This window comes from Dendronephthya gigantea, unplaced genomic scaffold, assembly GCF_004324835.1.
Source record: "Dendronephthya gigantea isolate DGI-Jeju-01 unplaced genomic scaffold, DenGig_1.0 000067F, whole genome shotgun sequence".
In the NCBI taxonomy this organism is placed as follows: Eukaryota; Metazoa; Cnidaria; class Anthozoa; order Malacalcyonacea; family Nephtheidae; genus Dendronephthya; species Dendronephthya gigantea.
In genome coordinates this window covers 376062-403854 of record NW_021163077.1, presented here as the reverse complement: position 1 = coordinate 403854, position 27793 = coordinate 376062, and the positions used below count along the sequence as shown (strand labels likewise).

At 35.8% G+C, this 27793-nt stretch overlaps 3 protein-coding genes across 5 annotated transcripts; 1 reads left to right on the top strand and 2 right to left on the bottom strand.

The window, feature by feature from the left end:
• Window positions 1-5120: 5120 nt before the first annotated feature.
• On the bottom strand, window positions 5121-20092 carry LOC114531005 (bromodomain-containing protein 3-like). 3 transcript variants are annotated; one of them, XM_028552634.1, is made up of 26 exons: window positions 19939-20092; window positions 19482-19629; window positions 19175-19339; window positions 18954-19100; window positions 17746-17814; window positions 17556-17670; window positions 16957-17309; window positions 16728-16811; window positions 16539-16640; window positions 16297-16425; window positions 15822-16028; window positions 15357-15604; window positions 15132-15244; window positions 14712-14879; window positions 14209-14288; window positions 14078-14132; window positions 13379-13534; window positions 10579-10619; window positions 10406-10463; window positions 9661-10155; window positions 8726-8779; window positions 8557-8582; window positions 8134-8277; window positions 7721-7797; window positions 7410-7512; window positions 5121-7236 (listed from the first exon to the last, which is right to left on the bottom strand). In XM_028552634.1, exons 1-26 carry the CDS (start codon window positions 19968-19970, stop codon window positions 7168-7170), a joined length of 3438 nt encoding a protein of 1145 aa, XP_028408435.1. In that variant the 5' UTR covers window positions 19971-20092; the 3' UTR covers window positions 5121-7167. The 3 variants fall into 3 exon arrangements, with proteins under 3 accessions (XP_028408435.1, XP_028408433.1, XP_028408436.1); XM_028552632.1 differs by having other exon boundaries at window positions 16957-17312; window positions 19939-20090; XM_028552635.1 differs by lacking the exon at window positions 19939-20092 and having other exon boundaries at window positions 16957-17312; window positions 19175-19337; window positions 19482-19599.
• A 131-nt stretch (window positions 20093-20223) lies between these two features.
• Window positions 20224-26338, bottom strand: LOC114531006 (casein kinase II subunit beta). The gene is made up of 7 exons (XM_028552636.1): window positions 26253-26338; window positions 25975-26055; window positions 24935-25037; window positions 23815-23930; window positions 23197-23272; window positions 22163-22352; window positions 20224-21129 (listed from the first exon to the last, which is right to left on the bottom strand). The coding sequence occupies exons 2-7, from the start codon at window positions 26044-26046 to the stop codon at window positions 21009-21011; spliced, it is 678 nt and encodes a 225-aa protein (XP_028408437.1). The 5' UTR covers window positions 26047-26055; window positions 26253-26338; the 3' UTR covers window positions 20224-21008.
• A 92-nt stretch (window positions 26339-26430) lies between these two features.
• LOC114530909 (DNA polymerase epsilon subunit 3-like) lies at window positions 26431-27719 on the top strand. The gene is made up of 4 exons (XM_028552530.1): window positions 26431-26643; window positions 27001-27086; window positions 27159-27277; window positions 27348-27719. The coding sequence occupies exons 1-4, from the start codon at window positions 26578-26580 to the stop codon at window positions 27545-27547; spliced, it is 471 nt and encodes a 156-aa protein (XP_028408331.1). The 5' UTR covers window positions 26431-26577; the 3' UTR covers window positions 27548-27719.
• Window positions 27720-27793: the final 74 nt, after the last annotated feature.

Here is a 27793-nt window from a genome sequence, read left to right as displayed (position 1 = left end):
TATGTTATCAATAAGCCTTACCTTTTTGGTCAAAGTTGACGACTTTTTCAATGTTCCAAAAACCAACCAAATATGTTCTAAAATGAAAGACATTAGTCTTAGGAAGCCATCTTTAGCATTTTAATACAGTTTTTGAACAGTTGGAAAAGTCGTCAAAATTGACCAAAATGGTTAGGGGTAAGCCTTACCATTTTGGTAAAAAATGACGCCTTTTTCAATGTTCCAAAAACCAACCAAATATGCTCTAAAATGAATTAGACTTAGGAAGTTATTTTTAGCATTTTAATACAGTTTTTGAACATTTGAAAAAGTTGTCAAAATGGACCAAAATGGATAGGGGTAAGCCTTACCTTTATTGTCAAAATTGACAGCTTTTTCAATGTTTCAAAAACAAACCAAATATGCTCTAAAATGAAAGATATTAGTCCTAGGAAGCTATTTTTATTTTTAAAGACAGTTTTTGAACAGTTGAAAAAGTCGTCAAAGTTGATCAAAATGGTAAGGGGTTCATTTTGGTAAAAATTGACGACTTTTTCAATGTTCCAAAAACCAACCAAATATGCTCTAAAATGAAAGATATTAGTCCTAGAAAGCCATTTTTAGCATTTTAAGACACTTTTTGAACAGTTGAAAAAGTCGTCAAAATTGACCAAAATGGTTAGGGGTAAGCCTTACCATTTTAGTCAAAATTTACGACTTTTTCAATGTTCCAAAAACCAACCAAATATGCTCTAAAATGAAAGTATTAATCTTAGGAAGCCATTTTTAGCATTTTAATGCACTCTTTGAACATTTGAAAAAGTTGTCAAAATGGTTCCAAAAGCCAACCAAATATGCTCTAAAATGAAAGATATTAGTCCTAGGAATCCATTTTTAGCATTTTAAGACAATTTTTGAACAGTTAAAAAAATTGTCAAATTGGACCAAAATGGTTAGGGGTAAGCCTTATCAATTTTGGTCAAAATTGACACTTTTTCAATCTTTCAAAAACCAACTAAACATGTTTTAAAATGAAAGATATTAGTCCTAGGAAGCCATTTTTAACATTTTAAAACAATTTTTGAACAATTGAAAAAGTTGTCAAAATTGACCAAAATGCTAGGGGGTAAGCCTTACCTTTTTTGTCAAAATTGACGACTTTTTCAATCTTCCAAAAACCAACCAAATATGCTCTAAAATGAAAGATATTAGTGTAAGGAAGTTATTTTTATTATTTCAAGACGATTTTTGAACAGTTGAAAAAGTTGCCAAAATTGGCCAAAATGGTAAGGGGTAAGCTTTACCATTTTGGTTAAAATTGACGACTTTTTCAAAGTTCCAAAAACTAACCAAATATGCTCTAAAATGAAAGATATTAGTCCTAGGAAGCCATTTTTAGCATTTTTAAAACAATTTTTGAACAGTTGAAAAAGTTGCCAAAATGGACCAAAATGGTTAGGGGTAAGCCTTACCATTTTGGTTAAAATTGACGACTTTTTCAATGTTACAGAAACCAACCAAATATGTTATCAATAAGCCTTACCTTTTTGGTCAAAGTTGACGACTTTTTCAATGTTCCAAAAACCAATCAAATATGTTCTAAAATGAAAGACATTAGTCTTAGGAAGCCATCTTTAGCATTTTAATACAGTTTTTGAACAGTTGGAAAAGTCGTCAAAATTGACCAAAATGGTTAGGGGTAAGCCTTACCATTTTGGTAAAAAATGACGCCTTTTTCAATGTTCCAAAAACCAACCAAATATGCTCTAAAATGAAAGATATTAGACTTAGGAAGTTATTTTTAGCATTTTAATACAGTTTTTGAACATTTGAAAAAGTTGTCAAAATGGACCAAAATGGATAGGGGTAAGCCTTACCTTTATTGTCAAAATTGACAGCTTTTTCAATGTTTCAAAAACAAACCAAATATGCTCTAAAATGAAAGATATTAGTCCTAGGAAGCTATTTTTATTTTTTAAAGACAGTTTTTGAACAGTTGAAAAAGTCGTCAAAGTTGATCAAAATGGTAAGGGGTTCATTTTGGTAAAAATTGACGACTTTTTCAATGTTCCAAAAACCAACTAAATCATGCTAAATATGCTCTAAAATGAAAGATATTATTCCTGGGAATCCATTTTCAGCATTTTAAGACAATTTTTGAGCAGTTAAAAAAATTGTCAAATTGGACCAAAATGGTTAGGGATAAGCCTTACCATTTTGGTCAAAATTGACGACTTTTTCAATCTTCCAAAAACCAACCAAACATGTTCTAAAATGAAAGATATTAGTCCTAGGAAGCCATTTTTAACATTTTAAAACAATTTTTGAACATTTGAAAAAGTTGTCAAAATTGACCAAAATGCTAGGGGTAAGCCTTACCATTTTGGTCAAAATTGACGACTTTTTCAATGTTCCAAAAACCAAGCAAATATGCTCTAAAATGAAAGATATTAGTCATAGCAAGCCATTTTTAGCGTTTTAAGACAATTTTTGAACAGTTGAAAAAGTTGTCAAAATAGACCAAAATGGTAGGGGGTAGGCCTTACCATTTTGGTCAAAATTGACGACTTTTTCAGTGTTCCAAAACCCAATAAATATGCTTTAAAATGAAAGTATTAGTCTTAGGAAGCCATTTTTAACATTTTAAAACAATTTTTGAATAGTTGAAAAAGTTGTCAAAATTGACCAAAATGCTAGGGGTAAGGGGTAAGCCTTACCATTTTGGTCAAAATTGACGACTTTTTCAATGTTCCAAAAACCAAGCAAATATGCTCTAAAATGAAAGATATTAGTCATAGCAAGCCATTTTTAGCGTTTTAAGACAATTTTTGAACAGTTGAAAAAGTTGTCAAAATGGACCAAAATGGTAGGGGGTAGGCCTTACCATTTTGGTCATAATTGACGACTTTTTCAGTGTTCCAAAACCCAACCAATTATGCTCTAAAATGAAAGATATTAGTCTTAGAGATATTAGTCTTACAGTTTTAGAAAATTTTGAAAAGTCGTCAATTTTGGCAAATGGTAAGTCTTATTACCAATTTGGTCAATTTTACGACTTATTCAATTGTTTAAAAACTATCTTAAAATGCTAAAAATGGCTTCCTAAGACTATCTTTCATTTAAGAGCATATTTGGTTCGTTTTTGGAACATTGAAAAAGTCGTCAATATTGACAAAAAAGGTAAAGCTTACCCCTTACCAATTTGGTCTATGTTGAAAACTTTTTCAACTGTTAAAAAACTGTATTGAAATGCTAAAAATGGCTTCCTAAGACTAATATCTTTCATTTTAGAGCATATTTGGTTGGTTTTTGGAACAATGAAAAAGCCGTCAATGTTTTAGTACAATGAAACAGGGTACATGAAAAAGTCGTTAACTTGTTATATGCTCAAAACCAAAGACATTAATCTTAGTAAGCTATTTTTTGCATGCTAACACAGTTTAATAAGTCATCAATTTTGGGAAAATGGTAAGGGGTAAGCCTTACCATTTTGATTAATAATTACGACTTCTTTAATGCTCCAAAAACGAACCAAATATGCTCAAAAACCAAACAGATTCATCTTAGAAAAGATATTTTTAGCATGTTAACACAGGTTTAGAAAATTTAAAAAATGGTAAGAAGTAATGCAAAAACTTGGTCAAAAATGATGACTTTTTCAATGTTCTAAAAACAAACCAAATATGCTCACAAACCAAAGAAATTTGTCTTACTGAATATTGAAGGCATTTTTGAGAGAGATTAGTATAGATGCTCAAAAACCAAAGAGGTTAGTCTTAGTAAATATTTGAAACCATATTTAACATTTTAATCACAATTTCAGAAAATGTTCGGAAATCGTGAATTTTGGCCAAAATGGTAAGGGTTCCCCTTATGAATTTTTCAATATTCAAAAAAACAAACCAAATATACTCAAAAATAAAGAGATTTGTTTTTGTAAGTATTTGTAGCCATTTTCAGATTTTAGAAAATCTTCCAAAATCGTCAATTTTTAACAAAATGATAAGGGTTCCGGGTATACCATTTTGGCGGATCATGATCATGTTCAAAATCAAATTAAATTAATATTCTTGTAAGTTTGATGATGACATCAATAAGAAAATTAGCTTGTAGGTACACCACGTAAGTATTTAATATTGCACTGATGAAGGCCCGGGTTAACGGACCGGAAGCTTTGCAGTATTAAATACTTACGTGCTGTACCTACAAGCTAATTTACTAAAGGTTTCTCGCTAAAGTTCTCCAAAAAATAGGTATTTTGCATAACCTTTACGTTCAACCTAATTTAAAGTAAACATACTCAAAGAGAGGCAATGGGATCAATTTCAAGAATGTTGGGAAGCTCTCAGCTAGCTATAAATTCACAGTTAAAAGTACTGTGTTGCTATGGAAACGATGTCGTTTTACCCGCTGCGGTTTTTTATCGCATTTCACAATCAAAACCGAAATCCCAAAATTCGGTTCAAAATACCTCAAAAAATGGCTCAAAACTAAGTAGAGTTACATTACTTCATGAAAACAACGCATTTGAACACATAAAATCATACTTTCATGAATTTCAAAATTGAGCAAAGTGTATAATTGGGGGTGGTCTCACCTTCTTATATTTAATTACATCATGTGAAATACAGTGAATTACATTAGTGAAATACACACAAAACCATCGATAATTTCTTCGCACCTGCAAATCAACTGCAACGGGAGTGTTTGGTATGTCATGCTCAATTAAATGCTGTTTTCAGATTTTCGGTTTCGAAGTGCAATGTGGTGAAGGAATGGATTATCATAATCAATTATCAAATCAGAACTAAGCCATCACCACGGCCAAAAATCAACAAGACAAGAAATAGTAGAAATTCAATTAAGTTAAGTTCACTAACCTGAAGCACTGAATCCAAAGCATTTGAAAGTTTTTAAAAATGCACTAATTTTATAGCTAGAATTCACGCGACGGTTAGATCATTCAGAGGTGGTATACTGGTACATGTTCTTAAGAGAATGGGAGCCACGTTAAAATGATCTGATGTTGAACAAAACTCGTATGAAAAGAGTTAGGGCTCTTTTGTGCTGAACAAGTCTAATATAAGAAAGTTCGGTTATATAATGCATTTTGATGGTTGGGTATAAAAAATCCACAAATATTGACCATAAATAATTTTTTATCCGACATTCTACGTACAAAATAACATTTTTAGAACTTACTGTTAACCATTATAGCTATTTTTCTTGCGAATGTTTCATATTGGTTTATATGATTTTTTATTTACATGTCAACGTGCAATGAAATCTGCCAACTATTTCAAGTTCGAGTATTAAAAGTCAGTTAAAAACGTTGTTATATGCTATCATGCTCACACAGAGTTTCTGCGTGGTTGAGTGCACATGCCAAGCTCACCCAGAGCTGTGACCGTGTGTATAAAAAGGTATAGTCGTTATTCATAGTGCAATCTAATTGCGTTTTGAAGTTAACTAAGAATCGACTATCCGAAATGTAATCTAATCAACAATTTTATACAGCAGGCCAGGCTTCAGGATTTTGAAGGCGTCAAAAGCTCGTAGCATGGGGTATACGATTGTCGATCGCATAAAACCATCTTTATAAAGATGAAATCAGTTTATGTTTGCATGAAAAGATCCGGTTAAATTTGGGAAAAGTTGGCGCACGGAGGAAGCGCCAGCTGAGGATAGTGATTGAGTCTTGTCGTAGCAACATACAGAGAGAAATTCTGCCAAGATCTAAGACCCTTACACTCAATTTTTCTTGCAACGTGCAATCCAATCCCATTTTGAGAGATTATATTTGCCAACAACAATTGCCAATATTTCACATGTTTCAAAATTAGAATTGCATTGCACGTTGCACGAAAAATTGCACCGTGCACCATCGTGCACATAGTGCAGAAATGACAAAGATCATGATCACAGTTTCAGATCGGTTTAATTCAGATCGGTCTCAAATTGTGAGAATTATCACTAGGCGTGTTCTTTCTTTATAATTTTGAGCAGATACAAATCAGATGGAACGCTTCCAACAACGCCTCTTTGAACCCTTTCCTCCTTTGGCAGAGCATATTGCTGCATGCACCATGCAAATAACCGAGGCTTGCGGTGGTAACCCAGAACACATTTTTCTGGGGATGTTGCATCCTCGTTTTTTTTGCACGGATAAATTTACTTTTACCATGCCTTCACTAACAACTCTAGAAAATCACAATTGAATGCTAGGAGTGACTTCCATAAGCAGCGGTCAGACTGGTCAAACCGTTTGATTTGCAGAAAATAAAGCATTTTTGCCAGAGTTTAAAAAACCTTGAAAACAGGGGCCAGTTGTACGAAAGCTAGATCGCGTTATCCATCGGATAGTGTTTTTTTCATTCCCTCTATAATTTCGCGTTGTTAGGTATAGCTTTCATTAACCCTTAGTATTCCTGAATTGGGAGTCCTCTTTCATAACTATTGGCTCCAAATTTATTATTTAATTGCTTTTCAAGCATGTTTACAAGGGCTATCTAGGCTTCGTACAACTGGCCGCAGAAATTTATAGGCCGGTTGAATAAAACTCTTTACTACATTAGGTGTAGTTGTATTGTAGTTACCGATTCTGACTGGCTCTGATTCTGTTATTTAACAATAGTAGTTAAAAGTGAACTTCTTTTATACAACCGGCCTCTTGTCTGACCCCAATAGAATAATGAAAATGTCAGCCCTAGCGATCAAAATTTAGCTCTTGAGAGATATAGGGTTGCGTATACTTGTATACAATCACTACTATAGCTAATAAATGATATATGCTGCAACTCATTATTGGTCTTAGCAATTTGTCGACGATCTTGTTTATCATGCTCGATCGAATGAATGATATGTCAATGCAATTCCACTTCTAGCAACGTGGTTGGGTTAGTGCCACTCATTCCAACAGCCAAGGAGAAAAACAGACGCCGACAAGATTGCTAGCGTACACCACGTTAAATGTTGAAATATACTCGTGAAGTTAAATGCTACGACGCCTTCGCTAGCAAGAAGAGCGGACAAATTGCGGTTCGTAAACCGATATGGTACAATCATTTACTCACACGTTACCATCGCACGGACCTTATTTTTGGATTTTTTGGTTAATTTCGACACAGCGTGGACCGGTAACCCGTAACCACGACAAACAGCCACGACTCACTTTCAATGAACACAATTCTATCCAATAGTATTCTCAAAAGACGCCATTATATCACTCTGAAAGTTCATGTCAATTGACGCTGCTTTCTAAAAAATTTAATTAAAAAATGTTTAGGGCAGTTTTCCACTAGGCGGTATTTTTTCGACCAAACGAAATCTTTCGCCCGAGTTTCTTTTCTGGAAAATTAAAGAACAAAGCTTGGACAGACAAAGCCTCGTCACAAAACAAAAATAATTTTCATAAAATATGAATAACGTACGGCTTGTCTTTTCCTTCTTTCCTCCTCTCGACGTCTCTGGATTGCTCTTTGACGTTCCGCAGCGTCCTCTTTTTCGCCATCCACAGCACTTTCTTCAACGTTTCTAACATGAAGTAAGAAAATAGATCTTCATAGATGTTCAAGAAATATGATTTTGCCTTACTTTTTCAACTTAAAAATTTACAAGAAACAATTGAGAATAAAAAATTCATGTATTACGCTCCTTACAGATCGCCGGTTATTTTTTCGTTAAGAAATTTCGTGGGGGTGCAGGACATAGTGGCCTCCAAGATATAAGATATACCATATACCTCTTTTCCTCCAACTTTTGCTTATTTGCATCCGTCTTCTGTTTTAGTTGTTCCTCTTGAGCTTTTATAGCTTTCTCCTGCAAAATTAGTTGACGTCAGTTAGACTGTTAGGCCATCGCTTATAAGTTTGAAATGAAGTGAAGCCTTTATAAATACCTCTCTCTAATACAGAAATATCTCTTTAATACGACACCTTTCTTTAATTGAGACCTCTCATAGTGCCAGAAACCTCTCTCTAGCTAATATTACCATTGGCACTTTATTTAATACAGAAAACCTCTAATGAAGACACTTGCTAACATAGATATCTAGACACTAGGGAGAGTAGTCTGACTATCAGAAATGATCATCTGATGCATGAACAACAGAGACTGCGTCGTCTCAATGTTTGTTGAGAATGATTAAATACTTACCCTTTCCATCTTCTCTTGGGCCTGCTGTTGGAATTTTTTGAAACTCTCAGTGGACGCGGAGCTGGAGACAGGTGTGGAATTTGGAACACCGGGAGAGCCCGCTGATCCGAAACTGGACCATGACGTGGGCCTTGTCTTCGAATCCTGGAAGGGAACGGAATGTATTCCGTGAGGTTTTGAGTAACTTGTGCTGTATAACATGTACAATTAAGGCTGTTACAAGAACAGAAGTCAAATGTTGGAAATCATGAAAAAAAGTAAGAGTAACTCCAACAAGTCGGTATCTGTTGGATACTGGAACACTAAGACAACACTGAGCTTAGAAGGGGATCCTTCACTTGGCCAAGGTCCCAGCCAGCGTTGACGTGTCGTCGGACCTGTATCACGGTATACTGCCACACACACAAAATGATAAAGTCATACCTTCTTTCCTCCGTCAGGTTTTGACGCTGTGTGTAAAAAATGTCAAATTCAGTTATGAATTAAAGTAATTCAGATATAAAAAAAAGTCAGTTATGAAGATAAAAGAATATAAAAAACACACACAGTCACACGGAAAACGTATTTGAAGCAACATGTGAGGAATGCTTACCTAGATTGGCCAATGAATTTGGAAGTTCGCCAACTGCGTACGACAATCCAAGACCTGAAATAGTGGAAAAGAAGAGCTTGAAAGGGATACAACTGAGAGTAAATCGATAAGATAAACCACATTATAAGAGAAAATTTCTTAATTAAACTAAGCCTTCATTTATTTACGTGTATTCGTAATGTATTTAATTACAATACTCGAATTATTCACAATAATACATACATCGACAATGATGCAATTTTCTGACAAGGAGCTTGCCTTAACTGCTGTTCATGCCAGCTTTTATTAAAGTACTGCTGGTGCGGTCGGCCGACCAGGGAGTTTACTCATCGAAACACGAGGTGTTAATGTGTCAGGAAACGTATCGAGAAAAGACTGTTGTCTGTTGCGCAGAGATTCAAGATCTCTTGATCTTGAGAGATTTTGGAGTTAAGAGAGAGCACCTCTATACATCCCTATTTTATTGACAATAAACGGGTTATGCATGCAGGGCCAAATTTGAGAAGCTATAAATACCTTGGAAAATAAAGCTTGGAAGGAGGTAAACTAATAATAGGTGTATTCCTATAATCTATTAGTATACACCCGACTATTGTCTATTGCAAATCCTACATTCTGATTGGCTACTCAACCATTGTCTATTCATGATGGTGAACGTTTGGGAAAAATTCGCTCGCGCGACCGTATAAAATTGAATTAATTAAATTATTTTTCGGTGTAATTGCGGTGTATCGATTATTTTCTCGAAATTAATATATCATAGGTACAGGGTGTATACTAAAACAATTAGACAACTCGCCTTCGTTGTCTATGAGCGAAAAGTCAACTCAGGCTTCGCCTTCGTTCACTATTCGCTCATAGACAACTCTGACTCGTTGTCCAATTGTTAAATATACACGAAGTACAAGTGTACACGAAGCATATTATTACTTTACCCGGCTTAGTTGTAGTCTGCTTTGGAGTTGGTAATACAAATCCTGTTTTATCTTTTGATGTCATTCTATTATTATCTTTGACAGTCGGTTTCTCTTTAGTGGCATGCGAAACTTTTGGTTTCGGCGCGGAGGTGGGCGTGGGTAGTAGCGAGGAAAGAACATCTGAAGTATTGGCGGGTTTACTAGAGGGGTTGTCTATGGGTACCGTAGATTTCGAAACATTTTCAGGTTTGGGAGGGTCTATTGTGCGTGGAGTTACAGGTTTAGAGATGACTTGAGGTTTAGTCACAGCAATCGGAGGGGCAGTATGACGGAGAATGGGAGGTTTAGGTAATGGAGTAAGGGCGGGGCTAGGTTTAGGTTGAGGTGTGATAACAGCAGTAGGAGGTTTCTTTGCAGGAGGGGGAGGAAGAGGTTTAAGCACAGCCGCGGGAGGTGAGATCGACTTCACAGGTTGGACTGAACGACTGGGAGATGGGGTGCTTACCACTGGGCCTAAAACATAAAAGATGCTAGTTAGATGTTAGTGCTGGATAAAAATAATTCACAAGTGTTTATACCCCGAGCTATTGCGACTTGCATGCAATGAAATGCTACTTTTGAAATCAGTGAAGAGTTTTCGAAATGTATGTACAAGAAATAGTGTATAAATAATCACAGAAGTTGCCAAAAAATTATATCGTGTAACACCGTCTTTGTGTAAACATAGTTATCTCGCGACAAATGGTTAGGATATGTGGCTTACTTGAAACTGCTGGGGCCGCTGAAGAATCTTTTTGATCAACAGACTTTTTTGATTTTGTCTGAAAATCAAAAAAGCATCAACTTTAACGTAGTTAAAATACCAAGTTGTCAAATGCTTCGTTAGGACAGATTGGTTAAACATACAGAAGCTGACAAGTTTTGATAGTTTACTACCTTGACATTTTCAGACGTCTTTCCACTCGCTTTGACAGTTTCTAGAAAACAAGAAAACACATATTTTTTAAAAAATCGACCACACTCACAGTTAAAACTGAGAAAATCCGGGTCGTTACCAATTTATATAAACGTGCCTTGATACGTCCTGTCCAATAGTACGGCATTCAAATAAAAGAAGGGGGGGGGGGGAGAAGCAACGGATTTTCGTCTTTGAGCGCACATGCTCCAAAACATTTGGAACTATACATATGCTGAGTTCTATATCGTCTCGATAAAATAATTGAGACATTATACTCATTTAATATCCGATCGCAACAATTTGGAACCTGGCACAAAAGTGTTCCTATCATTAATTGAGGACGGGAATAGTGAATATTTTTTTAATTCAATTTTTATTTCAATTCGAATTCGTAGAAGTGAGGGGAAAAGAATAACGGGGCTTTTGGACCACCATTTCTAATGGGGCCTTGAACATAATGGGGCCTTGACAGCCTTATTGAAACACACATATCGTGGCAGCCTTAAACAACAATCCTAGAACTTTGATAACAAGGGATTTTATATAGAATCGAATATAAAGACTTCGGAGTAACGATTAAATATGGAGGAGAGGAATTCGGGCATAATTCGCAATGGAGTTGTTCATGCGTGAAATTTTACAAGCACTCGCCACTATTTTAGAGCCCCAGATTGGGTGTTCTGATTGTTGTAGCCACCGGGTCTAAATATAGCCAGTAAAGTATACAAAAACATGATTAGCCGCCAATATGGTATTTCTGGAAATTCACAGCGCCGCAGGATGCGTTTTCCGGGTTTACCCATGTCGCGGATGCACCCACCCATAGGCAAAATATTGAAGTAGCTTAACATCGAACTAACCCAAATAAAATTTCTCGTATGCACTGAAAGTTACCCTGAGGTAGCGCTGTGCTAGCGCTAGGTATACCAGTTGTTATACCTCAGCACGGTCTCAAATATATTGACATTGGCTGTGAGTATTGCTTAGCAGCCGCCTTGTGATGGTACGATGCTCAAACGCAAGGTGTCAACGAAAGGTTCAAATCAAATGCAAGCAGTCTTTGCATTTCCAGGCTTTCAAAGTGTGACCGATCAATGAAATTGGCTCATTGTAAAGTCATTGTTTCAACTAGCTATTTGTTGTTCTTTCGTTATGAATTTTTCAACAGAAAAGGATATTGCAAGGTCAAGTTAAACAGTTCTGAATTCATGGCCAAAATGGTAATTCATTGTATATATATATAGCAAGGATGTGCTTAGGACGTGCCAATCTTATTGATCAGCCTTTCGTAAAGCCTTGGAATCGCAATTCGGTGTATTGTAATCCAAAATGAAACTCGCAACTAGAGAGAGAGACAAAAAGACACACAGTGATCATAAGTACTTGTTTTTTTTATTTACATTTGCAGTTCTACAGCGAGAGATCTACTGTCTTGTAGGAAAGCAATGTCCTAATCATGACTGAAGCAAATACAACCTTAATGTTTATTTACAGCAGGAACCATCAACCACAAAAACCGGGGGAGGGGAGAGTTCCATTTTGCGATTACAATAACACAGCAACACCTTGGACGTTACCAGAGATTGAATTAATGATTTCCGAGTTAGGATGCATTGTAAAACAACATGAACGTGGCATGTACGCTAGTACGCTCATGTTTTGCGTGCACAAATCACACAGTTGAGAAAATATTTATGATCGAACAACCGACGTACTCTGAAACATCGGTGAAAATTGCATGTGTATACAAAATATGTTAGGCATTGGGCATCGCGTTATACTTCACTTATTTTACTTTGACTTACTCTATTGGATAATAAAATGTACAAAGCGATGCTATATACCAAAACATATTTGTATGCATAATTTTCACGCCAAAACTTTATCCAGTTTCGAAATAAACCCCACAACCAATTTGAGGAAGTGACGTACATTATCTCGAGGGTAAAGAGTTAGGCCACAGTTAGGCAGAGTTCTCAACAAACGTAACCGCACAATTTCTGTCTACCATACAAACTTGGATGACACGATCGATTATTAGACCTTACTGTTTTTAACTACTTTCGACCAAATAGCCTCGGTCCTATCTTTGACTGTACTTAGCAATGCCAAACTCTCAAAATCACGTAAGTTCGTAACCTTAATGTGCACGAAACGTTAGCAAATACCATCACGAAAACAAGGCTACTGGGTCAAAATGAAATTAATGGTAAGGCTAATAAGATAAATGTAATAATTTTCCGTCGAGTTACAGTCTCCTTTACTATAGTACGCTATTTGAGAAGCAGCGGTATGGTACAACACTAACAACAGGGCACAAAATTTCATGCTCTATTACACACCATCGATCGAAACAAAGCGTACGTGCATCTTTCTCCCCCCTCAGGCAGCCCTGTGATACCACTACAATGCATCCTACCAAAAATCCAATCAATGTTTGGCAACATACAAACGTGTTTTGCAATGCAAGGGAACAAGCTGCAACACTACACGGTACACGTTGAATGCTTTTTAAGCTTCGTGTCAAACTCAGTTTCCTATGGGTGGTTGTGGTGGTTATGGAACTTACGTCCATACGAAAAGCGTTGTCCACGTGAATAATCTCAATGATGACGAGATTAACTAGTGATAGCAACGGGTATTTACAACGGCGCGTTGTTCTATTCATTCACGCGATCTCTATCTCGTTGTTCACGTGAACAACTTAGCATGTCCACGTGACAACGGATATAGATATATATGCGGAGGAACAAGACTGTTCACGCGATCTTTAACTACCTGCTTCCGAATCAGAGCTGTCAGAGCCAGACGAACTTGAGCCAGAACTTGATCCTGAGCTACTTCCTGATCCACTGCCACTACTACTACTACTTTCACTCAGCCGAGATTGACGTACGTCATCACCAAGGATATCCAAAGCTGACTGACCATCACCTGTGGGGAAAGAGACGGTAGTATTACCCTTCGCGAATATGAACCTTATCATGATACATATTAAGCCCCGTTCAATTTTTCTTGTGACCTCCGACGCGATTGTCGTCTTTTGATGGATGCGAACACGGTTATGCAAAGGAGCAGACTAGTTAGGAACGAGGTAAAGTATAGGCTTCTTTATTTTAGCATCCGTAAATTAACCACTCGTCGCATCAATGAAAGGACGAAAATTGCACACTAAATCGCAGTTAAAATTGAAATTGCAAACAAAGGAATTGACAGTGTTTAAAGTACAACAATGGATACGTTCCCTCATTTGAGTACCACAGCATGTTGCATTGCAAAGTCAAGTCACATTCACAAGTGGCGACATGAGTATTAAAATGTCGATATGAGTATTAAAATGTCAAACAATGTAATAACGAGAGATATTCTTATTTTGGCATATATTCTTCTAGACTAATCAGATGTGTTCGTTACAGATGAGAGAAAACCTCGACAAAATCACTTCTACCGAAGGTAAAAAAGGTAAAACATCTATACCTTTGCCACCCTTTGGAGGTTTTTTAGCGCCACCAGTCAGCTGACCACTGACATCCTGGAATGAGATAAGGCACGTTGAAATCACAAATGTGCACATTGTATTCTCTATGTACTTTTTGCATAAAACTTACCTGTAATCGTTTTTCTAATTCTTGTCGTCTTTTTGCATTCTCTTGATCCCTTTCTTCCTGAGATTTCGCTTTCTTCAATGCTAAATAAATTACAATGGTTTGACACATTTCATACGTAGTACCTCGTTAATTATAACCCTTGACACACGCCCCGTCATACGACAAGTTCCCTGACCAATACGGCAATACCTGTTCTCGAACTTGCAACTTAAAACTCGCTTATAGCGATTTCATTCAAAAAAGAACATATTACGTGCGTGTAAAGCTCGACAATACGGGGACAAGCTTTCCAATGACAATTTACGCTAAAATTTACACATGCATTTTGTGAACAACCAAGCTTAAATATTTAACATCAATGCTGGAACGGCGTACAGTATCTAATGCATAAGATTAGCGTTCAGTTACTCTATGAAATTCTGAAACAGTCATAGAAGTTTTGAAATTAAATAAAATAACGCAGTACTGCAGCTTACAAAAACAAACACTGATCGTTAACTAACCTGGAGCTTTATGTTTCTTTTTTAAACAGGACTGGACGTATTCTTCAAGCTTTCTCAAGGTAGAGGGTTTTAATGTCTCGAAATCTATTTCAATTTCGTCTGGATTTGAGTCTTGTAGTGTTGGCTCACGGGACTGAATGATAGTCACCACGCGGCCTAGTTTATCACCTATGGAAACAGAAGACGAGTTATGACTAAATGGGAGCTATGTTTAATAATAATAATCGTAGGTACTTCGCCAGGTGTCAGGCAGATTTAGCTTTAACGGGAACATCAAAGACGACGTCAAAATGACGGATAGCTGGCGTGATGAGCCCATTTATGGGCGTGCGACAGAATTACACACCATTTTCATCGTCTTTGACGTTCCCGTCCTCATTCTACATCTGTCTATTCAAGTTCCTACCAACTACAACCAACCTGGTAATTTATTAATATCCAACGACAGTTGTCGTTTCTCGTCATACGTCATTGCCTTCGAGTCTTCCTCATCTTCGCTTTCAATTTCTTCTTTCTTCTTCTTTTGTGCAAGTCTTTGGAAGAAGAATTACGTTAACAAAAGATCACATGAAATAGTCGAATTACACGAAACTCTAGCTTCCGCCCACCGAGATTCTCTTACACATTAAACAAACCATAACTTACTTGCTTTTAGAACGCTTTGACGCAGGCTTGCTAACTGATTTTTGTCCTGATTTTGTAGACTTCGGTTCCTTGTGTGTTTTAGGATGTCTAGCAGTCTTTGGTTTCGTCTTTCTCGTCGGGTTCTTTGCACTGACATCTTTCGGTTTCTTCTTTTTCTTTCCATCATTCTCGGTGGGTTTTTTTGGCTTCTTGGCTATCAGTGTATTCTGTCCCGTCAACTTACTGAGTTGTTCAGTAACTGACATCAGCTGAAAAAATTAGGTGGATAACTTTAGAACAAAAAAATATATAAAAAAGTGGATCATCCAAGGGTTGGGTATTTTAATTGGCATTTGTCATTTCAACATTTTACCGTTTACATTTACGTTCTGTATGTGAAACCGCTTTTAAGTCTAGGGCACAACAACCCAGATTTGCAGACAATATTCACCATTGCTACTGCTTGAAAACATTTTACAAACCAACCTGTTTTTGTAGGTCGTTAATTTTTTGTCTTGCATCTTCACTCTCTGACTGTGGATCTTCATCCTCAGACTCGTAACTATGATCAGATGCCCCTTGTTCTTCGTCTGAGGAACCAGCCCCAGTTTCCGTATCTTGAGATGCCGAAGATGGCTGTTCAGGGGGAGGCGGCTCATCCGGCATTTTTGCATACCTCATCTCAAATACATCCTAAAACATCCAAAAATCAAAATCAGACTTTACAGTATAACTGTTTTAAAGCCCTCAGTACTCAATAATGAGGATAATTTTTGTTGCCACTCTTCTTTGGAGTCACAAGATATCCCTTCTTATGCAAAAATATGGTACATGTCGAAGCTCTCGGAAGCTTTTGTCCAATTGGATAATACTTTTCTATGCTTTCTAAAGAACGAAGCTATGCTATTGGTTGTAACAGAAATGTATTGTAAAGTTCAGCCAATGAAAATCAAAACCTTACCTGCAATTTTCGTCCCATTTTAACAACATCATGATCTGAAGGATTGTATTTATAACAATTTGTAAAGATCATGCGAACATCGGCTGCAAACTGCGATGGTGTTTCATAGTCCCGATTCTCCAGTTTATTCTAAAATCAGTGAGGTTAGGACAGTTGTCACATATGACCATCTTGTTTTGTATAGCACATTGACATGCACAAATTACTATGGGTGAAACTCACATCACTGGAACATAACTTACTTTAACCGTCGTCAGATCCATTGGAGTCTTAATGATGTTAAAATAATCGTGAAGTCCTAGACCATCAGCATCAACAGGGTAGTAAAAAGGCCATGCATATTCCTGAATAAAAAAGAACATTGGCTTAAATCCTGCAGACATTAAACCAAATTTTGGACATAAACAAAAAAATACATTTTTACAACTTACATAGTGCTTTTTAGAATATAGCTCTCTTAGAATAGCACTGCAATACTTCATTTGTTCTGTTAAAGGCTTCTTTTTAGAACGATGCTGAAAAAAAATAAAATATACCACAAACACATTAAAATATTGTACAATACAATTCATTTTCACTTGGAGATAATGAAAACTTGTGTAATGTCAGATTATAAAGACTTTATTCAGAATATTTTTACTGTTAATGATTTACTGTTACCTGGTTAGGTAACTCAGGCAAATCTCGGGTTGGTTTCTTAATGGGTCTTGTAGATCCACGTCTTGCAGGGATTTTGGCTGCTTTACTCACAGGTGGTTGTTCCGAAGGTAGGTTTCCAGGTGTGGTTGTATCTGCCTTACGTTTCTTTGCTTTAGAAGAAGTCAATGTGGTAGAAGCCTGAGGCATCATATGAGGCGTAGTGGAAGTGGATGTAACAGCAGAGGAAATACGAGACGGTGAAGCAACAGCCGGGGGTTGATTAATAACTTCAGACGTCTCAACTTTGACAGATGGTATAACATCCTTGGTTAACTGGGGTGTGGAAATAATGGAGGGTGTGCTATCTGCAACTGCTACTACAGAAAGATATATGATAGAGATTTAGTCTGTGCTACAGCAAGATAATTTCCAATATCAGGTTTAATCATTGCTTCCACTGACAAATGCTGTTAGACTAGGTAAAATGCAGGCATATGGTTTAACATTCATGGCATGCTGGCAATATTCTTCAACAGGCAAGTGAAATTGCCCTTGGTAATATGTGCAAGATACCAAAACTAGGCGACCACGAACTCTTGAACTTTTCAGGTAATACTGACCAGTTGTTTTCTCCATAAGTTTAGGAATTCTCTTGGATTTTTTTGCTTCAATTGGTATAGCAGGTATTTTCGGAACACCTGGCCTTTTCTTTGCACTAAGGTCTATCTTTATCTCCTAGAAATGTTGTGATAAGCAAATAAGTTAAGAACTATGGAATTTCTAAACAAATTTTGCAAAACATATTTTTACCTCAGCTGGCATTGCATTTAATTTCTCTCTGAAAGCTTTTTCCAATGCTTCACACATCAGTACAACATCCTGTATTTACAAAAATTGTAGAACTCAATGTCATTATGAATACTTTTTTATTTCATAAGATACAATTCTACAAGACACTGCTACAAGTCAATATGATATTTCCTACAAATTGGAATAGCTGTCAGAGCTGTTACTACAACAATAGGGAAGAATGAACATAATTCCTAAAGGCCGATCTACACGATGCGATTAGTCGCATACGATTCGTATGCTGGCGTATGTATTCGAATAAATGCGTGTAAAGGTTTCCCATTTTAAATTGCGTTATAAACTGATGAACAGACAGAGTGACGTTACCAATCTTTTTCATACGTCAGGATAAGAATCGTATACGACTAATCGCATCGTGTAGATCGGCCTTAAAGTGTCAAAAACATATGAGAAAGCTATAGTCTAGTTGAATAAGCAACCATTCCTAATTTGGAGCCCAACTATTCACTAGTGTTACTTAGGATGTAGCCAATTTTGTACCCACAGAAAATGGGAATTTCATCTTACTTGGTAAACCAAGGTTCACCTGGTATGACAAGATTGCAACTATAATATTTATGTGAAAACAATCAAGAACTCTTTATCACATGTGTGTATGATTGAAAATGTCAAGATACACACTGACCAACCTGGTACCCAAGGTAATCTCCCTGTGTTATAATAAAGACCCTGGATATAATGTTGCATGTGTGATTTTCCTCAATATGCAGGCTGTACTAAGACAGCTCCCAAATTGAAAATAAATAGGTTTCACCTAGGTCATTCTAATTTCGTACGAACCATCTTACCTTGATACTAATCATTACCATGCCACAAAATGGGAATGTATTCTAGATTTTTGATTTTAACAAGTGAGCATCATGATAAAATGCCAATAAAATAGAAATATATACTAGAACATAACAAGCCAGCGCCTTAGATATTTTTGTCAGAAAATTTTTTTTGCAGATGCCTATTCACACATCTTGATGATGAATAACCACAAATATCATGCAATTAACATTGAAATTTTGGCCTTTTGGTACACATTCCCATTTTGTGACTATGCCTAGGACTGGTTAGACTATGATGCATACCTTAGTTGCAGTAAGGACAGGCTTAGATTATTAAACAAGTAGGGCTTAATAAAAAGCTGCATGCATACATACCTCTCCAGGCTTATTATATGTATAGCAGTTATTGAACATTGTATCAAAATCTTCAACGCACTCTTTGGCACAAGAATACACATTTTTCTCCAGATTCCGCTTAATTTTCCCCATGTCCATAGGATGCTTGATAATATCATAATAATCCTAACAAAAAAACTTATATTGAGGAAGTGGAACAAGTTTGATCGAGTTTTTAGCGAAAAATATAAATAAATTACCGGCAAGTTTAGTTTGACTGCATCGACTGCGTCCAAAAATGGCCATGCCATACGATGGCGCCACAACGATTTTACTAAAATTCGTTGCAAGTATTGCAGTTGGTTTGTTGTGAATTGTTTGGGAGCAGTTTCTGCTTGTTTCTCGTCTGTCTGTTGTTGATTTCTCTAGAAACAACCAAATATACTTCTATAGCTATCCGCTCACAACCTCTCACATGACACAAAACGACCGCCAACATATTAAAATGGCGTGCTCACACTTGTGTATAAAAGCAGGGAAAAAATTATACAAAAACGTAGCATATACCGAGATAGGTTGTTCGAATCCATCATATTTATTTGACAGCTTTCTCACGCGCTTTCCCAGCCCATCACACGACTCCGGAGAGTTCACTGGCGACGTAAATTCATTACTTGAAGAAACGGGATTGTCAGAAGTAATACAGACGTTTTGCCTACAGGAGAGCACAAACGAAAGTTTACTCACAGCTCGTTTCTTAAAGCGAATAAACGTTTGAATTTCACACACAAATATGCACAACGATAAAATTGATATTTTAATGATATTTTTCAACGTAATACACCGGGTAGGAGCAAGATATGTCGGACATAATCGGGACGTTTATAAGACGCGTCCGTCCACACGAAAAATACCGCGGTAAATAGGAGTATTTCGAGGACAAAAATATAGCACAACCCTGCAAGTTTGACGACCAAAATTGCCATAAATCAAAAGAAAATTTCTCAAAAAACATCTTCCGTACCCTTGAGATACCAGATGGCTTGTGCTTTCCATCCAGGGCGACGGATTCCTTCATAGCACACACGTTTTTCTTCTTGACATGGCGGTCGTCCTTCTAGCAGGGCTTGCCTATATATGAAACCTTCCATTCACCCCCAGCAGCGCCATTTTACAAACACGTCATTCGACGTCACGTGACTTATTGCAACATCATGGCTCAAATTTCTAACCATCCTAGCCCTTTGGCTTTTTTCTCATTTAATTTTTTGTAAAATTGTACTGCGATTCTCATTTTTAGAGAGTATTATTTAAAAACACAAGAAACAATTTAATTCATTTTTAAAATACATTTAACTGAGAACTGGATTCATGGAATAAGCGCTGAGTGTAGTGTGGATAGAGTTATCAGCGCTAGATGATTGCAGTGCTAGAGAATTCAATTACAGAATAGGGGAATATTACAGCCAGGAAGTGGCTTCACAATACTTTCTCACAATACCCCTAAAAAAAGCGCACATTGTTGTCATTAATATATTTAGTACCATTCCGTCAGTGTTAGGAGTATATTTCTAACAGGTCTGACACCACAGAAATCCTCGTCGTCGTAATTGTCGTGATAATAGTGAGCTTAAGCAAGTGACGTTTTTGACAACACAAACGGCATGAGTAACGTGAAAAGCCTGGGTCAAGGATTGTGATTGGTGAAAAACAAAAACTTTACTTCCGGTTAACGTACGTGTTGTCAAAAACGTCACTTGCTTAAGCTCACTAATGTAAAGGTGGTTGGTGTAATTGAATGTTGCTGGTCAGACAAGACCTATCATTTAAATAATGACAAATTTACATCCGGACTATTCCGTATCGGTGAAAATGACTTGTTCACGACAATTACGACATTAAAACTAATATGTTTAAACTACAAGTGAAATTAGGGATAACGAAAATATTTCATCTTCATTCATTGCATCTTCTTTCATCTTCCTCGATTGCGGATTAAATTTTTCCACACAATGGTCTTCTTCTCTCGAAGATATATACAGGTAGTTTTTATTGAAAATCCCACAAAGTTATGTCTGTAACAGCAAGAAGTTGTTAGTTCTTGTAATGTTGACCTTTGCCAGTACGAGGTCGACTTGACGCCGAACGTCCTCTCTGGGCAGCGGCTTGTAGCTGAATTTGATATGCCATTGGATGGATCTTGAAACCAAATAATCTTCAAAACAAATAAAAATATATAGTTTGCTGTTTTTCTGAAACAAAAAACCACCTGACTAACGAATTTGCCCTTTGAAAGACCGATAGACGGGATATGACACCTAATTTCGTGTTACGGGTACAGGTAAAGTAGCACAAAATGGCCACACCCTTAAACGAAAAACTGGGCATCTTAATAAAACTCTGTAATGAACGAAATTTTGTTAGACAAGAGTTTGTCAAAGCATTACCGATCTTACTATTCGACATTTGCATATGCTAATTTAAAATGCCTCTATAGTCTATATTTGACAATTATTTATAACATGAGATCGAGTCCCATCGGATCTGAAAGCCAACGAAGGCATATATATGACGAGAGTGAATGGTATAAATGGTTTTTTATAATGTAGCTAGGATTTTATAATAATGAAATTGTGAAAACTTTTCTTAAATTCCAATCCTTAAGTGTATTACTGCTTGTTTTCACTACTCACCCTAGAAGCTGATATACAGTGAGTACTGTAGCTAAGCCAATCAGATTGCGTAACAGCTCATATACGGTGAGTAGCTATGTTATCAATTATAATATAACCGGTTCATAAATTTGTCCACTCAAAAATATCTACACATGCTCCTTATAAGTAAGTAGCCAGATCAGAACATATCCATAAGCCAACGCAAACAAACTTAACTATATAGCCCCTAATCAACAAACATATATATACGGGTGTGTCCACATAAACAATTTGTCCACTCAAAAATATTTACACATGCTCCTTATAAGTAGCCAGATCTGAACATATTCATAAGCCGACGCAAACAAACTTGACTATAGTCCCTAATCAATAAACATATATATACGGGTGTGTTAACAACATAAACAATTTTTCCACTCAAATATATTTACTATTTACACATGCTGCTTATAAGTAGCCAGATTTTATCATATTCAAAAGCCAACACAAACAAACCTAAGTATATAGCCCTTAATCAACAAACATATACGGGTGCGTTAACCACATAAACGAATACCGCGAATATCAACAAACCTGGGCACGAACTGGTTTGGACTTCGTTTTGGCCGATATTCTGGATGTACCATAAACAACATATGTGGAAAGCCAGTTCCAAAGTATGCACCATCAGTATGGTGGTGTCTTGATGACTTAGGGGTGTATACATCCATACATTTAGGGCAGTAAAGTTTGACCATTGCTTCACCAGGTACATCTGATAAACCTTTAAACAACAAAACAATAAGTACTTGTGATCTGGCAAATCTGCAAGTAATTAGGGTTACGGTTAGAGTTGAATTTGAACTAAACGTAACTGCTTCTTGAGTATTTTATTAAAGAAGCTTTTCAAAATTTAGTTAAACGAAGACAGATGAATTTGATGACAGAAGCAGATGTTTTGAATTTATAATATTATTATTATTATTATAAATTAACACTGGTGTAACATAGTTTTTCTAAAGTTCTTAATAGTTGTTTAAATCTATTAAAATAGATTTTTTTGAATAAACGTGCTTTTATAAACAGTTTAACTGGTGTAAACGTAAAGAGTCGCGCGCTTTTCCGAAGATTCCCAAAAAGAATGACTTCAGTAAAAGGACACACGACACGATGACCAGATCAAATATTTTAATAGTTTTTCTCCATCTTCCTTTCGTTTTTTCAACCAAATTTTTACGCCAAAGAGGTAGAAGAAGATTTTCTCTAAATTCCTCTGAGGAGCCTGTCCCGCTTGCTACACAAACTATCATAAAAGCAATATACTCCGTTCACGAGACCATCCTTCTGAAGGTAACCAGCCCGCGAATACCTTTCTTAAAACTAATGGTCCAAATCCCAATATTTTTACCAATAACATTTTTTTTCTTTGTGTATTTTCCCAAATTGTCAGGGTTGAAAATTTGCCCAACTCTTCCACCATTGTAACCTTTTGGAGGGAAGGGGAAGCTGTTGGCCTCTTGCGAGACAGTTATACTAAATGTTTATGTAATAGATTGATTCAGCAATCACACAATTTTTTTTCAAGTGAAGTCTTTAACCCTCTTAGCTAACAGATGTAATATACTTACCAATTGGCAAGACTGGTTGGTTTTCACAGTACACTCTGTAGCAATATCCAAAGTCACCATTCTGATATTTCTCAAGCTAAAAATATAAAAATTCACAAGGATCAACAGTCAGGAAAAATATGATGGTATATGCATATATAACTGGAAGCAGCTGATGACAAGGAAATCTGATATTAAAGAAAATGTGGGCGCATCAGTTCTGCTCATAACAATGCGGGTCTACAAATTTAAAAACTGCCTAAATGTTTCCGATTTTTCTGAACGAAGAATGTAGCTTATATCAATTTAAAACCATGCCACCAAATAAAGTGTGAGATACCCAGACGGTCTGTCATATTTCAAAAATATAACAGTTCAGAACGTAAACAAAGCATTTGTTTACATAACAACTAGATATCATCTTTAAAAGGATATTGTAATGAAAAAATCTCCCTCCTCAAATATGTTAAATTGGTTTCTTAATTCTTATGAAACAAATCTCAATTGCTTTGACCTCTGGTTAATATCCATCATCTTTTACACAGGTTTGGATTGCAATTGTTCAAGGGTGAAGACTGTAGTACACTTGTCTCTCACTAAAATCACAAATAGCCAAATTTTTTCACAACATGTACATACCATCTGTGCTAATCCTCTGTTTGTTAAAACATAACGGGCATGAATTAATCCATACAACATTTCTGCAGCTTGCTCAATTAAATCACTCTGGTTTGGGTTATCCTCCAATTCATCATCTTACAAAAAAATTATTTTGAGTTCATTGCTCTGATTTAATTAATCTGCTTTAGAATTTTAATGATCTATCCTGTTTGTGTATAACATAGAATATCCAGGGGGGAAAACCCCTATAGGTTTTTAGGCCTTAGTTTTTTATCTACTGATCAAAGCATTGTAATTACTATGCCAAATACTGAGTGGATAGCATTTTATTGGATGAATAGCACTATCCATTCTTTGTATGCCCTTGGTACACATCAACACTCAAACTAAATGTGTATAGATAGTAGGTAAGCTGTTGCTGTATATCGAAATATTGATAAACATCCGGGGTTTTTTAAAATATGGGTTTATTGATATTCGTTTTTTTCGGTATATTGATATTTCGATATACCGAAAACATCAAAATGAATTCAATATCTTTAGTATTATGAATCACCGCTAGTTATTAATAGGTTTTTATGGTTGTTTAAATGCGCTGCAATTCTTGTTAAGTCTCAATTCAATGCATTCCCAATGTGTTTAATGTATGAGTCATCAGCAGCCGCAAAATATAAATTCACATGTTTGCTACAATTTGCAACACTTCTGAAGTGAAAAGATTCCGAGCTTTGTTTGGGAGCACTTTGAAAAGGCAAAAGTCGATAATCCCATATGTCATCATTGCGGTGAACTTGTAGATTAAGTAGATATCTTAATCATATAACATAGTAAGAATTGTAAATAAGTGTAAATTAATGCCAAATTTAGTAATAACAAAATAACATTTTTCATACAAGTGCAGCAGTTAATTTTGATACTCAGGGTACTGTTTTGTAAAATTGCATTTTTACGCATTTATTTAAAAAGCGAAAAATATTGATATTTATTTTCGATATATAGAGCTTGACAGTTGGGTTATTTTAGTTGTGTAGTTAACCCAGTAATTAAGAGGGGGGGAGATATTTATTTATTTGTATTTTGCAGCATTAATTTTTGGTTTGATTTTTAAGGTACATATATCAAGTACAAAGTTGAATACCTGGTTCCATGTCAAGAATCATGTCCAATGCCTGTCTATAATGAGGAACTTGTTCATTCAACCCTGTTAGGTTAAACTTGTCTTGAATATAATCTTCATCAACCTATAAATAAAAAGACATTATTGTATGGTCAAAAGTCAATGTATTGCAGAATACATCAGATTGAGATCTGTAAAAAGGAAAATGTCAAGTGTTGTGCAGACTCAAGTGTACATCCTTGTTATTAAAAAAAAAGTTTTATAGTCACAATAATGGCATCTTGAAGATGAAAGAGACATGTTATGTTCAATATTTTTAAATATGATAAAACAATTATTGAATTTGATTTTCACATGATATGAAGAATTACCAAGCCTTGGTTTGTTGTCAAAAACCTCAGCCTTCAGGTTAAAGTAATAATGACAAACTTTGGCTCAATAATTCTTTGTTTCATGTTCAGTTCAGCCTCATTCAATAATTGTTATTTATTTTACTTATTCGCTTCTCTGTTAATGTAAAAGTGCTAAAACCATGCTATAGCCATATAAATATTATGGTTCTCAAACATTTACTTCAATATTATGACTATTTTTGTAGCAGATAATAGCAATATCAATTCTAGAGCCAGTTCACAATATGAACTTAGTTTTAGCTTGCTAAGGAAATACTTGCTTGAATTAATTGTATTCATTCATGTATTACAACAATAAAATGCTGAATGCAATGTTGTACAAGCTATACCTTATATTTATCTGTTGAACTATTCCAAAATGGTGTTCTTAATAGGTTAACACTTCTAGCCTTACTAAATGGGTATATCAACTGTACTATCGTCCCCACCTACCTATTGGGGCAATTCTTTTGATGTAAATGTTTGGGAGAGGGATCTTTTAGGACAAACTATTTGGAACCATTCATCGTGTTCAAAATAGTCTGCTTTTATTAGAATTTTTTCACACTCGTACTATGTTTGCAAACATTCTATAGTGACAATTTCCAACTTCAGATATTTCGAATATGCGAAGTTGCAGAAGTTTCAGTGACCTGCTGTTGTGTTTACCTCGCAAAAAAACTCGTTGCCACGCAGTCCACAGAACCAAGAAATCCACGAAACTTCTTCGGAGCTACTCATCCTTACACACTACATGAGAAAAAACAGAAAGTCGTCAAAATCCGTGTCTTTAGCACTCAAACAGCATTTACAGCCATGAATAGATTATTAGCATCAAATCTTCATTGAATACTGTCAAGCGTAACTCAAAATTAAGACACAAAAATATCAATATTAGTAATGTAAAATGACTAAAAAGTACTATACAAATAGAAAGATATAAGCACCGTCTGTTAGATGCTTTCGACGAGTGAGTTGTTGAGGAATTTGACTAAGAAATTTTGACGACGCTCGCGTGAAAATTTTTATCTCATTAACAATGCACAAAGTTAGAGAAATGTTTCCACTTCGAAGAGAAATGCCTTCGTTTCGCGTTCGTCTTCGAGAAAAGGCAATTTGGACAACACACGCGTGTAAACGCGGGAAACTTTTGACAAACATCAAAATGGTTGGATGATACTAGTCTATTGAGTGAATGACACGAAGAGTAAAGTACGGTGTCTTATTTTTGTAGAGAAGGAAGAAATTGTTCAATAGTTGAAATATAAAACAATGGCGGAAAAACCAGAGGATCTAAATCTACCAAATGCTGTTATATCTCGGCTTGTGAAAGAGGCAGTATGTACAATCAAAATCTCACTAGGCTCACGTTGCCGTTGGATGAAAATTATACAGAACCATCAAGCTTATACGTTACCCCATATAAAACAATGTTATCCCTGTTCATACACCCCTCCTGAAAGTATGCCATGTTTTAATGCAACTGAGAAAAAGTGAAAAATTAAAACTTAAAAAATTATTAATTACAAAATTAATAATAAGGCTCTGTAGCCAAGGTGATGTATTTTTCAGAAGGGTGTACAAAATTGAATTGGATTAGACAGTTGAAAAACTAGTGTGTTTGGAACTTGTAGCTCCAATAGCAGTTACCCTGCTGAGTGCTGACTATATAGTTCTTATCATACCATTTTCAAGCTTGGTGATGGAGTGAATATATCAAAAGAAGCAAGATCAGCAATAAGCAAGGCAGCAAGTGTATTCGTATTATACTGTACATCATGGTGCGTATATATTTTAATAAGGAGGATTGCTTGAAAATGTAACCACTTCCAATTCAAACATGATTTTTTTAGTGCAAATAATCATGCATTGGAAAACAAGAGAAAAACTTTGACAGGTAATGATGTCATGGATGCATTGGAGGAGATGGAGTTTCCACAGTTTGTTGAACCCTTAAAAGAAAGTTTGGAAGGTAAAATAATAAATGATTGATGGTCTAAAAATAGAAATATGTACAGTGCTAATGTACAGCATTACTCCAGCGTTTAGAAGAGATCAGAAGGAAAAGAAAGAAGCTGCAGCCAAAAAACGCAAGACAGAATCTTCAAATGAGGACTCAACAGGGCCTGAATCTAAGAAACAAAAAACTGACACTACAAAAGATGGTAGCAGTGATAATAATAGTGTTGAAAACAATAATGAAGGGCAGAACAATGAGTTGAATGATACAAATGGAAAATAATAACATACATGTATTCATCTAACATTTTGATACTTAACACATTGAGTTTTTAAAAAGAGCTAGAGAAAGAATATGTTTGTCATTTAAGCAGTTAAAATATATCCTCAGCCTGTGTTCAGACAAAAATCAGACAGCTCAGGGCAGATGTTGATTGAATGTTTTGCAAAAAAGTGTTTTTGTATTATTTCAATTATGGTTTTAATACGCATTTTTTTATTGTGGAACAGGTGATTACAGCAGTGCCCT